Source organism: Vipera berus (genome assembly GCF_964194415.1).
Source record: "Vipera berus genome assembly, chromosome: 1".
Lineage (NCBI taxonomy): Eukaryota > Metazoa > Chordata > Lepidosauria > Squamata > Viperidae > Vipera > Vipera berus.
The window spans coordinates 75,737,985-75,752,865 of NC_138202.1; the positions used below are offsets into that span (position 1 = coordinate 75,737,985).

At 36.5% G+C, this 14,881-nt stretch overlaps 2 protein-coding genes across 7 annotated transcripts in view; one reads left to right on the plus strand and one right to left on the minus strand.

Annotated features, from left to right (window-relative positions):
• ACP2 (acid phosphatase 2, lysosomal) overlaps positions 1–14,881 on the plus strand; it is a 55,356-nt gene that overhangs the window by 11,850 nt on the left and 28,625 nt on the right. The gene's annotated exons all lie outside the window — the stretch shown is intronic.
• Positions 1–14,881, minus strand: part of NR1H3 (nuclear receptor subfamily 1 group H member 3) — a 36,088-nt gene that overhangs the window by 10,964 nt on the left and 10,243 nt on the right. For 5 of the 6 annotated variants that reach the window (XM_081313526.1, XM_081313527.1, XM_081313522.1 and 2 more), the window contains 2 exons: positions 4,559–4,789; positions 2,758–3,024 (listed from right to left, as the gene is read on the minus strand). In XM_081313526.1, coding sequence (XP_081169652.1) covers positions 2,758–3,024; positions 4,559–4,673 — 382 coding nt within the window. In that variant the 5' untranslated portion in view covers positions 4,674–4,789. Of the gene's footprint in view, positions 1–2,757; positions 3,025–4,558; positions 4,790–8,446; positions 8,540–14,881 lie in introns of those variants that run through there. The other variant, XM_081313525.1, reaches the window with a different exon arrangement.

Sequence of the window (14,881 nt, forward strand, 5' to 3'; positions counted from 1 at the left end):
CTGAAGCGTCTTGATTGTATTCCTTGGCTGAGTATGTGTATGTGTGAATATTCAGTAGGTTTCTTCTCCCTGGTAAGTTTGCCAAAGAAGAGGATTGACATCATGTCCATCCAGCCTTTGTCCTCAAAGACACTTCTGTTTTAACTTCACGCTTTGCAAAGTTTTGTTTTGTTTTTTTACTTTTTGCATGTTAATTGCTGGCTGTGTGCTGCAATTTGGATACCTTCCCTCCTCATGGATTCTAACTGATTTAATTACATCAGAGGAATGTGCTGAAATAATTAATCATTCCATATGGAAGAGGCAAACAGCAAGGTTTTTTTTTAGATTACTGACAAAATGAGTTACTGATTTAATTATATTGAACTTTTACCAAAAAGACTACACATATTATCAACCTGAAAAGATTTTATATTTTTATTCAATTTCTACTGCACTCTGCATATACAGTAATTTTTGGCTTTCTACCTTAAAAGCTTAGAAACCACTCTTTTTTTCTCAACTCTGAGTTTGTATATCAACACAATTTCTCCTGCTAACTGCTTAGTTTTGCTTTTGGAACTCTTTATCTGACCTCGCAAAGGGAACTGTATTCTTGTCTGCTTTTCTGCTGCCAGCAACTGGTTGTAACAGAGGATATATATACAAAAATGCCTCCTAAGAATGAGTGACTCGGATGAGCCCAGCACCAAACTCCTTATGGAAGCATTTGAGAAAAAGTTTTCTATGTTACATGACACATTAAGAGAGATAAATGACAAATGTGATAAAAAATTGAATTATTAATAACAGCATTAAAACAAACTAAATAAGATGTTAAAAAATATACAGATTAGACTGGATGAGACAGACACAAGGATAGAATTTATTGTTATTGGATTTGAAACCGAAGGAAATTTTTCTGCGGCTTAAAGGAATCCCTGACCAAATTCGCAACTTAAGTGATGTAATTGTAGCAGAAATGACTAAATGGTTTAATGATGAGAAAGTAGACCTCTCTAAAAAAAATGGACAAAATTTACAGAATAAATTAGGCATATGCATCCAGAAGACAATTGCCAAGAGATGTTATGATTCGATTTATTAAAAAAATCTATTAAAGAGCAAGTAATTCAGAAACATTATCAGAAATTTAACATTTCTGGAAAAGCGGTGCAAATATTCAGAGAAATTACAATTACAATATTAAGGAAATGCAAAGAATATTTTTTCCTGGCAGATCTCCTGAAACAAAATAATATTCCCTTTCTCTGGGATAAGCTGGAAAGGGTTATCTTTACCTTTAGAAATCAAAGGTATACACTAAACTCAGAACTCAAGAGTCCCCTAGTTTCCAGCCTGATGCCTTAACCACTACATGATGTTGGGTCTCAAATATAATATAATACTAGCCTGTTTTGTTACCCTATGTCAGGGGTAGGCAACCTTGGCTCTTTTATGACTTGTGGACTTCAACTCCCAGAATTCCTGAGCAAGCCATGCTAGCTCAGGAATTCTGGGAGTTGAAGTCCATGGGTCATAAAAGAGCCAAGGTTGCCTACCCCTGCCCTATGTATTAGATTGGCCTGTGTAACAGATTTGTACTATAATTTTTAAAAGGCTTTTTTTTTTCTTAAGAGAAATACAGTGAATCTAAGACTCCAGTTTCATAGCAAACTTCAAATTATAAATTGGTCAAGTAGTAAGTGACTGGCTTAGCTAAAATACAGACACATTATCATATTTTTGAATGCACAGTAGTCACTCACAAACTATTGTGATTATGGGTGGAGTTGTGCCATGAGTGGATCTTAAAAGGAAGGGCCGTCTTTTGCAGGATCTGTCTTTCAAAATGCCTATTTTGTCAAAATGTCTAAGAACAGTGTTAGGATTAGCATGTTTGTGGGGAAAAAAGTGCTGTGAAGTGGCAGCTGTCCTTTGAAATTGCTATTATATAGAAGCTCAGCTGGTTTACCATTTAGTAACAGGGATCAATACTTAGCACTTTGGAAGTTGCTGTATACTGTATGCATACTTTATAGCTACCTGACAAAGAGAACAATTTGGGATTTTTTTCCCCATACTGAACCTGGAAAGAAGGAAACATTTAAAAAATCTATCTGGTAAATTAAAATACGGATTTTAAGGGGCATGCAAATATCCATTTACATCCTATCAAAGGAGTATAAAGAATTAAGGTAAAGGTAAAGGTAAAGGTTCCCCCGCACATGCGTGCTAGTCGTTTCCGACTCTAGGGGCCGGTGCTCATCTCCGTTTCAAAGCCAAAGAGCCAGCGCTTGTCCGAGGACGTCTCCGTGGTCATGTGGCCGGCATGACTAGACGCCAAAGGCGCGCGGAACGCTGTTACCTTCCCACCGCAGTGGTCCCTATTTTTCTACTTGCATCTTTACGTACTTTCGAATATAAGATGTGCTCAGTGAAAAAATGAATTAATTTTCAGAACAGCAATGTTCTAAATCCTTTTGAAACAAACAAAAAGTGTACCATAATTAAAAAAATACCTAACAAACAGTAGCAACCTAATCTGAGAAAACAGTTCTGGTATTAATGGTCTTAAATATTCTGAATTTTGTAAAAATTCAAATAAAAATAATTTAAATAATTTAATTTAAGCATATTTTATTCAAACTACTTGCTTTAATATATTATTTTCTTAGGTCATGTCAATTTTATTATAAAATGTAGCTAAAGGAAACACTTTTCTCCTACAGCAATATTTCCAGAATGATCTTTGATATCCCTACACTAGGTACTTACATTGCTCTCGCATGCCTGCTTCATAGCACTTGCGTAACCGGCACTCCTGACATTTCCGGCGCATGTATGTATCCATCTCACATTTGCCACTATTCTTGCAGATATATTGGGCTCCTTTGATCACACTGCGTCGGAAAAAACCTTTGCAGCCCTCACAACTCAGGACATTGTAATGGAAGCCTGAGGCTTTGTCCCCACATACACTGCACACCTCATTTCCAAGCATCTTAGGGGCTGGCCCCTTCTTCCTTTTCAAGGGAGGATTTTCTAAAGCAGAGAAAAAGGAATGAAAAGAAAGACTCTGAAATTAGGTCTGAAAATGAGAGAAAAAGAGCTTCTTGTGATGTATATATGTTAACAGGTTTTTTTACATATAAAATAAAATGCCAACCTTGGAGAAATCTGAAATGTTACATTTAGGTGCAATCAAAGAACATAACGACCTGTGGTGAAGGAAGGCCTCCTTTGAATATACTGTTGTAATAATATTTACCAATGGCATTCTGTGCATTTCTAGAGTCATGGGGCTATAACACAGATGATACAATTAGTATTAAGAACAAGAATTATATCATCTCAGAATATATAGGAACCATCAGGGGTAAGAATTCTGTTCCCATAGTATTAAATATTCCTTGAAATACCATGCTAGAATATTGAATAAAAGCTGAGCAATATATATATAGTTAATCAATTCCCCATTCTGTCTATATATCTATTTAAAATGAATCAGCAGCCATTTACATTAGACTGACTCTGAGAGGGCCAGAAAATAAAAATCTCCTAGAGTGTTTCACATATAGGTAACAGACACAGATAATAGGTAGCTAAAGAAAATATTAGCTCTCAAAACTGGATGTCCTCGTCTCTGTGTAATAATGGTATGTGGGAATTACCTTGGGAAATGGGGAAAAAATGCTACCTAGAAACAGTCAGATGAGTGAAGCTGCATCAGGAGTGGACGAAGTGCGTCAGAAGGGATACCCCCTTAGGTTGTAGGCTCTAAAGGAGACAGCAGGGGATCTATACTTTCAGATGTGCAAGATTTTGTGCATGTAGCCTTACAATAAAATAGAATTAGTTCATCTGGTCGTGTTTCCTTTCTAGGAAGGCTGGCATGCAGTAGGGATCAGCATTGTTTTTTTCAGTCTGACTGGGAGTGCCTTTACCAGCCTGATGCCATATAAGCCAGAGAATTCTGGAACTGATTTCAAGAGGCTTCACTTCTCATAGTTCCTCAGATAATAGAGCTGTTGGCCTTGCTCCATGGGGATTATGAAAGTGAAGTCCAACACATGTTTCATTTACATTTTACAGTTTCTTGAGTCAGTTTTGTAAACTTTTGAAATCATAAATTATCCAGACTATTCATTGTAAGCAGATGGCTAGTATTCATACCAGAATCAGAGATGCTTGTTTCTAACATTTTTCAAAACTCAGAAAAAAACAAGCCAAATACCACCACCCTTGCAAGCTTTTGAGACCTTCTCATGAATTTCTCTCTGCATTTCTTCCCAGGGTTTTCCTTTACCTTTTTTCAAAGCTAGACCCAAGAGTTATTCCATACTCAATATCATACCATGTTCCATAATTGTTTTCCCCATTATGCTATAATGTATTGTAATGTACTGAAGGGAGATTGTTTTGTTTTTATTGTGCAAAAACTGTTTTAAAATTTAATGAAATCCAGAGTACTACATAGAATTCTACCATATACGTCTACCACATGATTTGTTTTAACATAGAGATAATTTCTTTCTGCATTCTGAAGCTATGAATTAAAACAAGAATGTAGTCTTACCTATAGGTCCAGAGGGAATCTCTGAGTTCTGGAAAAGTGCAAATACTTTTTCTTCCATGTTAAAAATGCTTGTCTTTTTCCCATGGTTCTGTGTGACAAGCTGAGTGGGACCCATGGTGGCTATTTTACAGGGGCTCACGTTCTTGTAATCCCTAAAGTATGTTTATGACCATACTCAGGGTGTTTGCATGCAGTGTTACAATGACTTCATAAAATGGAGAAAACCAAAACCTATAATAAAAGAAAAACAGAATCCCTGAAGTTACATGGAAGTCTTCTGTTTCCAAACTACCACCCACAACAGTATCCATCCAGGCTGCTGCCATCTACAATTATTCAACCTCAAAGAACTCTAGTTTTTCTCCTTTAACTAGAAAACACTTCTTTTCAATAAAACTCATTTTTTCTGTTAGAAATTAAATATTATTTTAGCAATAATATAATACTCATACTTATAATAGAAATAGCATTTTAATTATTTGTTGGTTTACAAGCAATTTTTCAAACAGCAGCTGAAGAGGGTATACATAGTGCTACATCCTAGCTTGTCCAGGGCTGTCATAACCAGATTATCTTAAGCAGCATTCTCCAACTTGATGCCCTCCAAATGTGTTGTGCTGTATTGATGGGTAATATTGGGAATTGTATTTCCAGTAGATCTGAAAAATATCAGTTTGGGAAAGTTGGACAAAAGGTGAAGAAGCCAGTCGAATTCCCCAAGAAGGCATTTTCACTTTTGATTCATGCATCTATTTTTCATTACTTGTATATATCCAAAAATATTCTGTAATATTTAAGCAGATCGGAAACCTAAGTCATAAAACAGTAAAACCTTAAAACTACTTCATATCATTCCTCAAAAATAATCCAAACCTAAGGCAGCTTCCTGCCCAAAAAATATAAAGACTCTGAAATACTGTAGTGTGGAAACGAAGGAAGGAAGGAAGGAAGGAAGGAAGGAAGGAAGGAAGGAAGGAAGGAAGGAAGGAAGGAAGGAAGGAAGGAAGGAAGGAAGGAAGGAAAACAGCCTAGCTGCCTGAAAGCTAATAGATCTTTATTATCACTTTATCAAAGTTTTGGGTTCAGCTATTCTCAGTAAAGTATGTTGCTCTGATTACCATTTTTAGGACCTTAGAAGCAGTGAAAGGAATTCACTTGGTTTGCAGCAGTGTGCCTGATTGTGGTGGTTTCCTTACACACCAAACTAAAACTTCACTGTGGTAATTTCCATTCTAGCAAAACTCAGATTTAATGAAAAGTTACAGTACCTCAGTAGAAAATCTACCTTAGAGAACATTTGCTGAATGGTTATGTGAGATATATTTAACCAAACTTCCTTATTTAAAACAAAAAAAAAATTCAAAGAAGATCTAAATACATTAAAAGGGGAAAAGATTGAATCGCCCCACCTAGATATCTGAAAAAAACATTCAATTTGGTCTTTTGCTGCTGTCAGCTCAGTAATTAAGCAATACTGCTTCAAAGTAGTACTGAAGGATAGAATATGCCAGGAAACAGGGTGTAGTACCAGGCAGCTGGAGCCAAAAAAAAGGATATGGATGCTTGACTAAGGGAATTTCAAAATTGACATGTCATCACATGCAGAGGCCAAAGCAGGCAGCAAAAGTGAAATTTATTACTTAGCACAATTTTTGACTAGGAAAAAGTGATATTGGCATTTAGAACTGGGGAAGTTGTAGTGCATCTCTGAAGAAGACAAACAACAGTCAGAAGTGAGCATCACTCTTCTCTGTTCCCTTGCAATGAACCTGATAACTCGTTGATAATAGTTTCTTTTTAAAAATGCTTCTGAATTCCATTTTAAGCGCTTGCAATAAGTAGGTAATCTCATCTGTGTGTTTACTTCCCAGTCATCTTGCCTGGCTCTCTTTCTTGGTTCATTCACTGCTATTTCATGAACCTTAAATAAAATAAAAACAGTATTGTACCTACTGCAATACCCACGCACTTCCTACACCTTTTGGTCATCATAGAGCAACCATGTCGGATTTTATTTTCCTTTACTGAGATACAGATCCATTTAAACATCAGTCTCAGTGTCAATTAGATAGTTCTTATTAACAAGAATTAATGCACTTTGCATACTGTAGATCCATTCTAACACTATTCCCCACTTTTCTCGAGCTGTAGAGAAATGATATATATGACGAGGGAGAGACAAATCTGGTAGTTAAGAAAGAGAGCTAAATAATGTGGAGATCAGTACCATCAAGCTCAACGTATTCGTGATGCTCCTGGAACTAAAAACAAACCCCTCATCCATTGCCTCTTCCAATTATAAACTGCACCATTGAATTATAGCAATACAGTTGCCAAAAAAAGTACATTTGCAGCTTCCCCCTATTTTAAAACAAAAAAATACATACTCAATGCATGAAGAAAACTCCGAAATTCCTGCCGAAACCAGAAACCCAATCCCTATGTTTAAGATTTGATATATACAATTGGGTGTGAGCTATATATGCCTTTTACTGATTTGTTCACTGGGGTGTTAAATACCACATATTACTTTTACATATGGATCCCTAAGCAGTTTCAGGCACATAATGATTCTCTAGTAAAAAGTTCCCAATTGGGAATGTTCATGACTATGGTAAACTTTGAAATCAAAGACTGTATTGTATTAAAAATATAAGGGATCATTAAAGCATGAAATATTTTCAAAGGAAGAATGTATGTTGGAGAATTAGCAAAACTAAAGAAAATCTGCAGTGATGTTTCAATGGGAAACAACAATGAAGTCAGAATAATCTTCATCTAATTATTTGTTTTATTATATCATAATCAGAAACCAATTTCCAATAGCTTACAATATAAATAAAACCATGAAAATAAAAATATAAAACAATTAATCAACATAGGTACCAACTCTCTAATCTCAATCATGGAGAATTCAATCTTAAAGGATCTAAAGAAAAGGTATTTATTTCACAGCCTTTTGAAATGATGTTGGGGTAGGTGATATCTGAATTTTCTGATTCTTATCTCTCTCACCCATGTATCTATGTATGGAACCTTAAAGATCCCTATTCAAGATAAGCACACAGAATAGGCCAATTCTACATGCTGAAGGCTGTATTGGTGTATGCAGTTTATGTTCTTCCACTCACCGATACAGGGACTGAATGCATAAGATATCCGCATATGCTGATGATTGGCAAGTGCCAAAATGAATTAAAATTAGACTGGAACTATGGAATCAACATTTGAAGCATTTTTTCATGTATTATTAATAAATCCAGAGTTTTATTGCTATATTCTGAGAAGTCTGGGAAATTCAGAATCTGAATATAGTTGGAAAGATCTTAAGACCACTGGAAACAAATTGTTATAAAATATTATAACATTTTCTTTTGTCAGAAATTTATAGGTTTTGGATAGATCATGTAAGCAAGTTTTTTGAGGATCACTTATATTGTAAAAACTATCAAGTTGCTTACATACAATTACTTTAATCTAACATAGCTTTTTTCAACAACCAAAAGTTAAACACTGTTTTAAGATTTCAAATGTTTGCAAGATATTCAAGACCTCTTTTATACATTTTGTATCAAGTAACAGACTAACCAGTATCCATTAGATCCCTCAGTGTTAATTAAAAAATATTCAGCAGATCAGCCAGGTCCCTTTCTAGAGAATCAAACAATAAGAGTTCAGAAGCTGGAGGAAAATGACTTTTATCTCATGTCCTACCTCTTATTAAGCACAACCAGACTCTTGCTTTCTACAAAATCTAAAACAGAATTTGCTTTAATGATACTGTGAAAATAAATTCTTTCCTGAAAATATTATGAAAACTCATTAAATGTTTAACAATCAAAGTGAAAGGTGAAAAGAAGAGAGGTTTAGAAATAGAGTTATGCCTACCCAATTTAAATTGCTTTGTTCAAATGATCCAGTAAATAATATCTATATGCTGGAAACTTGTGTGTTGTCCTGTCAGTTGTTGTTAGTGCCAGTTCCAAATGAAAACAATAGATTATTAGCCAATCCTTCTTTTAAAAGATGCAATGAGAACAACTGCAAACCCCATGGGGAAGTAAATGTAGGTGAAAGGCTAATGAAAGCATAAAATTCCCTGGGCTGTGGTCACATTCATGTGTCAGTTCTGGCACCAAGTATTTCCAAGATACGTTGGCACCAGGACTTACCCCTGCCCTATGTAGAATCAGCTGAACAACTCAGCAACCAAATGTCCTAAGTCCAACTTCTCCTGCTCCTTCAGATCTGAAGTGCTGTTATTAAAACAAACCAAATAAATTATATTGTCCCGTAGCCACCATTTGCACTCATAATTATAAACAGGCATCTCCCTTATCTATCGGAACAATGGTTCAGCTCTTTCCTCCTGAAACAACTTTAATTACACCATTATGCATATATATATATATATATATATATATATATATATATATATATATATATATATATATATATATATATATATATATATATATATATATATATATATATGGTGAAGAATAAGTCCTGGTTCTGGTAAGCGGACATTTATCCTACCAGATCATTTTCTGTCAAAGTACAAGACAGAATCCAATATTTCATTGTATTGCCCTAGTTAAAAAAATATAAAACTGGCGAAGACGCAACGTACTTTCATATATGGTGGACCTGTAAAAAGGTTAAAGCTTTTTTGGATTAAAATCTGGTGGAATATGCAGAAGATATTTAAGCAAAGGATAAAGTTTTGTCCGCAATTGTTTTTATTGGGCATAATTACAGATACTACTGTTGTGGACACTAAGTTGATGTTGAACTTAATTACGGCAGCAAGACTTTTAGTAGGTCAAGGAGGAACTGCCGACTATAGAAGAATGGACTTTAAAAGTTTCTGACCTGGCGGAAATGGCAAAGATATCGGCTTATTTGAAAGACCATTCGCAACAACGTTATATTATGGAGTGGAAAAAGTGGATTGATTACATCCAGAACAAATATGGGACCAAAAAGTTTCATTTAGCATTTGTATAAGTTTTGATGTGATATTAGTATTGCTTGTAGTCATTTTATATGAGCTAGAGTGCAATAGACTTAATAGCTTATTGTTGTTAGCATATGGTTGTTTATGATTGTTTTTACTTTTATACCTTGTATTTAGCTCTGGGAAGTCGGGGATGGGGAGGAGGGAAGGGGAGGGGGGAGGGTTAGGGAGGGTTAGGAAGGGTTGGGTGGGGGGTGGGGGGAGGGATTGTTAAAGATAAAATGTATTGAAAAACTTTTCAATAAAAATATATATATAAAACTTAGCCTACCCTATTCTCCCACTGTGCTCTTTAAAGAGATGTTTTCTCTAGCTCTCTCCTGTCATCTACCCATGGTCCAGATACAGTATTTACAACTTAAATATGATATGGCCGTATTCAACACATTGTTAAATGCTGGCTAAGGTTCAGAGCTATAGTAAATCACAATAAGAAGGCATCAGGATGAGTCAGATTTAAAAACATAAATCACAGTTCCCCAGTTAAGAGATAATTTATCAATACATTTATGAAGAGTGATAAATGCAATTTCTTTGTAAAGAAATTACAAAACTAAAATTACATAATAGTACATAAAACTACTCACTTCCCCCCCCCCCAAACAGGCTGGCGCCTGCCTGACTTTTTGCACTGGTCAATTCCTCTTATTTTTGTACCAATCAGCAATATTTTACATATGCTTCTTAAAAGGTTTATTTACTTCCTCTAAAAATCTGCTATAGGGAAGCTAAATGTTCTCACAGTATTGTCTCTTAGCTCTTCCTCTTGATCTTGCTAGTGGACTTTTTCTCATTTGTTCGGAGATAATCGTAACCCTCTACATTGATCAGTATTTAGAACATGGGATCCAATTCTTTCTGGGCTGGGATATACCTGCCTTTTAAGTGCTGCTATAGACCAAATGTGGTAGGAGAAGCCATGACAAAAAATGAATTAGTTTTTAATTCCTTTGCATTTCAATGTATTGAAATACATTAAGCAAAGTTAATAAAAATATCCACTCATAATGTATTTAATTAGTTTCTCTTCTGTTATACGAAAATATAAATTGATTGCAACTTTTTGAGTTACTGCACCCAAGACATTTATGTATTGCTCATAGACTGGAGATGCCAGATTATGCATCTCCAATTAGCATGAGTAATTTGTTTTTCCCTTTTATGATTTAAAAATAGAGTGAAAGCGTTTTGGATGAAAGATAAATCTGGAAATAAAATATCTTCTAATATTAAACAACCCACTTTATGTGTCACCTGGAAGAATTGTGTACAATGTTTACAATTATAAAACCATCCTCTTTCCACTGGCCACCTCATTTTGTGTATTATTTACTAAATACATGTGCCTTCCAGGCCAATAGGTTCAGACAGTTCCTAGGAACACACGTATAATACATAAAACGCTAAAATTATTTAGCATTCTAAGGCAATTCCAACACTAAAACATTTAAGGAGACGACACATTAGATACTGTCAAACCACTCAGAATTTCCCTTTGCCATGCTGTGGGTAGGAAATTGTCACTATGCGTAAACAACAGAACACTGAATTAGGGGTGATGTGGGTTTGAAATCTCGCTAAACTATGAAGGCTGTACATCAGCTTATCCTCATAGGAGAAGAGTGAAGACCAAAATGACTCTTGTTCCTCGCAGAGAAAATGATAAAATTGGGGTTTTGGTTTTTTCATTTTTTCATATTTCTTTTCACTCCAGAGCTCATTTATATTTCATGATGTCTGTTTCTATTCCCAGATAAATGTAATTATTTTCCAGGAATTTCACATAGATTTTCACAACAAAAATTGCATACAAAGAGGTAGATCTTCTCTTCCCCAAAGCAGTGTTTCTCAACCTTGGGAACTTTAAGATGCATGTCCTTCAGTTTCCAGAATTCCCCAGCCAGCATGCTGGCAAGTCAAACAAAAAATAAAATTATAAAAAGAAAAAAAGTTATATTGTATCATCACCGGCGAGCTAAGATATGTCTCTAAGAAAATCAGCTCTCCTTCCTTTGGGAGACACAGCAATCTCACAAAGTATAAATACAATCAGACTTACTTTCTGAAAAGAAAGGTAAAAATGCCTTTCTAACTTTTAGTAATCATGTGCAAGACTTTCAATGCCAAAAGACATAAAAATATAGTGCTGTTAAAACCAAACAGCATTTTTTTTAATAAAAAGACTCCATAGAGAAAAGTTTATAGAGGAAAATATAGAATTTTGGAGGACCACAGGGCAATGCTAGTGTCTTTCCTGTTGGAGCCACCCTGAGATAAAAAGGTTCCAAAGTGAACAAAAATACTTAAGCATTAGTCAAATTAAAAATAATCTTACATAATATTTCCATCTATTTTTTAAACCTATTCTTACAAACCCCTTCATGGATTACTGCCTTGTCGTGGCGAATGGGCTTGCGTAATTCAATGAAGCTATGAGCTATGCCGTGCAGGGCCACCCAAGATGGAAAGGTCATAGCAGAGAGTTCTGACAAAACGTGATCCACTGGAGAAGGAAATGGCAAACCACTCCAGTATCTTTGCCATGAAAACCCTATGGACAGTACCAAAAGGCAAAACGATATGACGCTGGAAGATGAGCCCCTCAGGTCGGAAGGCGTCCAATATGCTACTGGGGAAGAGCAGAGGACTAGTACTAGTAGCGCCAGAAAGAATGAAGCGACTGGGCCAAAGCCGAAAGGACGCTCAGCTGTGGATATGTCTGGTGGTGAAAGGAAAGTCCGATGCTGTAAAGATTCTTTCTCCATAGGAACCTGGAATGTAAGATCCATGAATCAAGGAAAGCTGGACGTGGTCAAACAAGAGATGACAAGACTAAACATCGACATCTTAGGTATCAGCGAACTAAAATGGACAGGAATGGGTGAATTTAATTCAGATGACCATCAGGTATACTACTGCGGGCAAGAATCCCTCAGAAGAAATGGAGTAGCCTTCATAGTCAATAAAAAAGTAGGAAAAGCAATACTGGGATACAATCCTCAAAATGACAGAATGATCTCAGTTCGAATCCAAGGCAAACCATTCAATATCACAGTAGTCCAAGTCTATGCCCCAACCACCGGTGCTGAAGAGGATGAAATTGACCGGTTCTATGAAGCCCTACAGCACCTTATAGAACTAACACCCAAAAATGATGTCCTTATCATCATGGGGGATTGGAATGCTAAAGTAGGAAGCCAAAAGATAACTGGAATAACAGGCAAGTTTGGCCTTGGAGTACAAAATGAAGCAGGGCACAGGCTGATAGAATTTTGTCAAGAGAATACGATGGTCATAGCAAACACTCTTTTCCAACAACCCAAGAGACGGCTTTACACATGGACATCACCAGACGGTCAACACAGAAATCAGATTGACTATATGCTCTGCAGCCAAAGATGGAGAAGCTCTATACAGTCAGTAAAAACAAGACCAGGAGCTGACTGTGGCTCAGACCATGAGCTTCTTGTTGCAAAGTTTAGGCTTAAATTAAAGAAAGTAGGGAAAAGCGCAAGGCCAGTCAGGTATGAATTAAATCATATCCCTGTTCAATATACAGTAGAGGAAGACAAATAGATTTAAGGAATTAGATCTGATAGACAGAGTGCCTGAAGAACTATGGACAGAGGTTCGCAACATTGTACAACAGGTAGCAACCAAAACCATCCCAAAGAAAAAGAAATGCAAGAAAGCAAAATGGCTGTCTGAGAAAGCTTTGCAAATAGCTGAGGAAAGGAGGGAAGCGAAAGGCAAGGGAGAAAAAGAAAGCTATCCCCAATTAAATGCAGAATTCCAAAGAATAGCTAGAAGAGATAAGAATGCCTTCTTAAATGAACAATGCAAAGAAATAGAAGAAAACAATAGAATAGGGAGGACCAGAGATCTTTTCAAGAAAATTGGAGAGATGAAGGGAACGTTTAATGCAAAAATGGGCATGATAAAGGACCAAAATGGCAGGGACCTAACAGAGGCAGAAGAGATTAAGAAGAGGTGGCAAAATTACACAGAAGAACTATACAAGAATGAGCTTAATGTCCCTGATAATCACAATGAGTTGGTCACTGACCTCGAGCCAGACATCCTATTTTATTTATTTATTTATTTATTTTAATTCCATTTATATCCCGCCCTTCTCCGAAGACTCAGGGCGGCTTACAAGCTTAGCAGTAGCCTTCATTCTATGTATATGCCTGCTTATTAGGGCTTTCACACACACCCCCAAGCGGCATTATTACAAAGTCAGCTTAATTGCCCCCAACAATCTGGGTCCTCATTTTACCTACCTCGGAAGGATGGAAGGCTGAGTCAACCTTGAGCCTGGTGGGATGCGAACCTGCACTAATTGCAGGCAGCTGGTGTTACTTAAGGAGGCATTAGCCCACTGCTCCACCAAGGCTCCTAGAATGTGAAGTGAAGTGGGCCTTAGAAAAGCTGAGCAACAACAAAGCTAGTGGAGGTGACAGTAGCTATTCAAAATCTTAAAAGATGATGCAGTAAAAGTGCTACACTCAATTTGCCAGCAAATTTGGAAAACTCAACAGTGGCCACAGGATTGGAAAAGATCAGTTTACATTCCAATTCCAAAGAAAGGCAGTGCCAAAGAATGTTCAAACTATCGCACCATTGCACTCATTTCTCACGCTAGTAAAGTTATGCTTAAAATCCTACAAGCTAGACTCCAGCAGTATGTGGATCGAGAACTACCAGAAGTACAGGCAGGATTTCGAAGAGGCAGAGGAACTAGAGATCAAATTGCTAACATACGCTGGATCATGGAGAAAGCTAGAGAGTTCCAGAAAAACATCTACTTTTGCTTCATTGACTATGCTAAAGCCTTTGATTGTGTGGATCATAACAAACTGTGGCAAGTCCTTAAAGAGATGGGCGTACCAGACCATCTTATTTGTCTCTTGAGAAACCTATATGCGGGCCAAGAAGCAACAGTGAGAACTGGACACGGAACCACTGATTGGTTCAAAATTGGGAAAGGAGTCCGGCAAGGCTGTATACTGTCGCCTTGCCTATTTAACTTATATGCAGAGCACATCATGAGAAAGGCAGGGCTAGATGAATCAAAAGTTGGAATTAAGATTGCCGGAAGAAACATCAACAACCTAAGATATGCAGATGATACCACTCTAATGGCAGAAAGTGAAGAAGAACTAAAGAGCCTCTTGTTGCGAGTGAAGAAGGAGAGTGCAAAAGTTGGGTTGAAACTAAACATTAAGAAAACCAAGATCATGGCATCTGGCCCTCTCAATTCCTGGCAAATGATGGGGAAGAAATGGAGGTAGTGACAGATT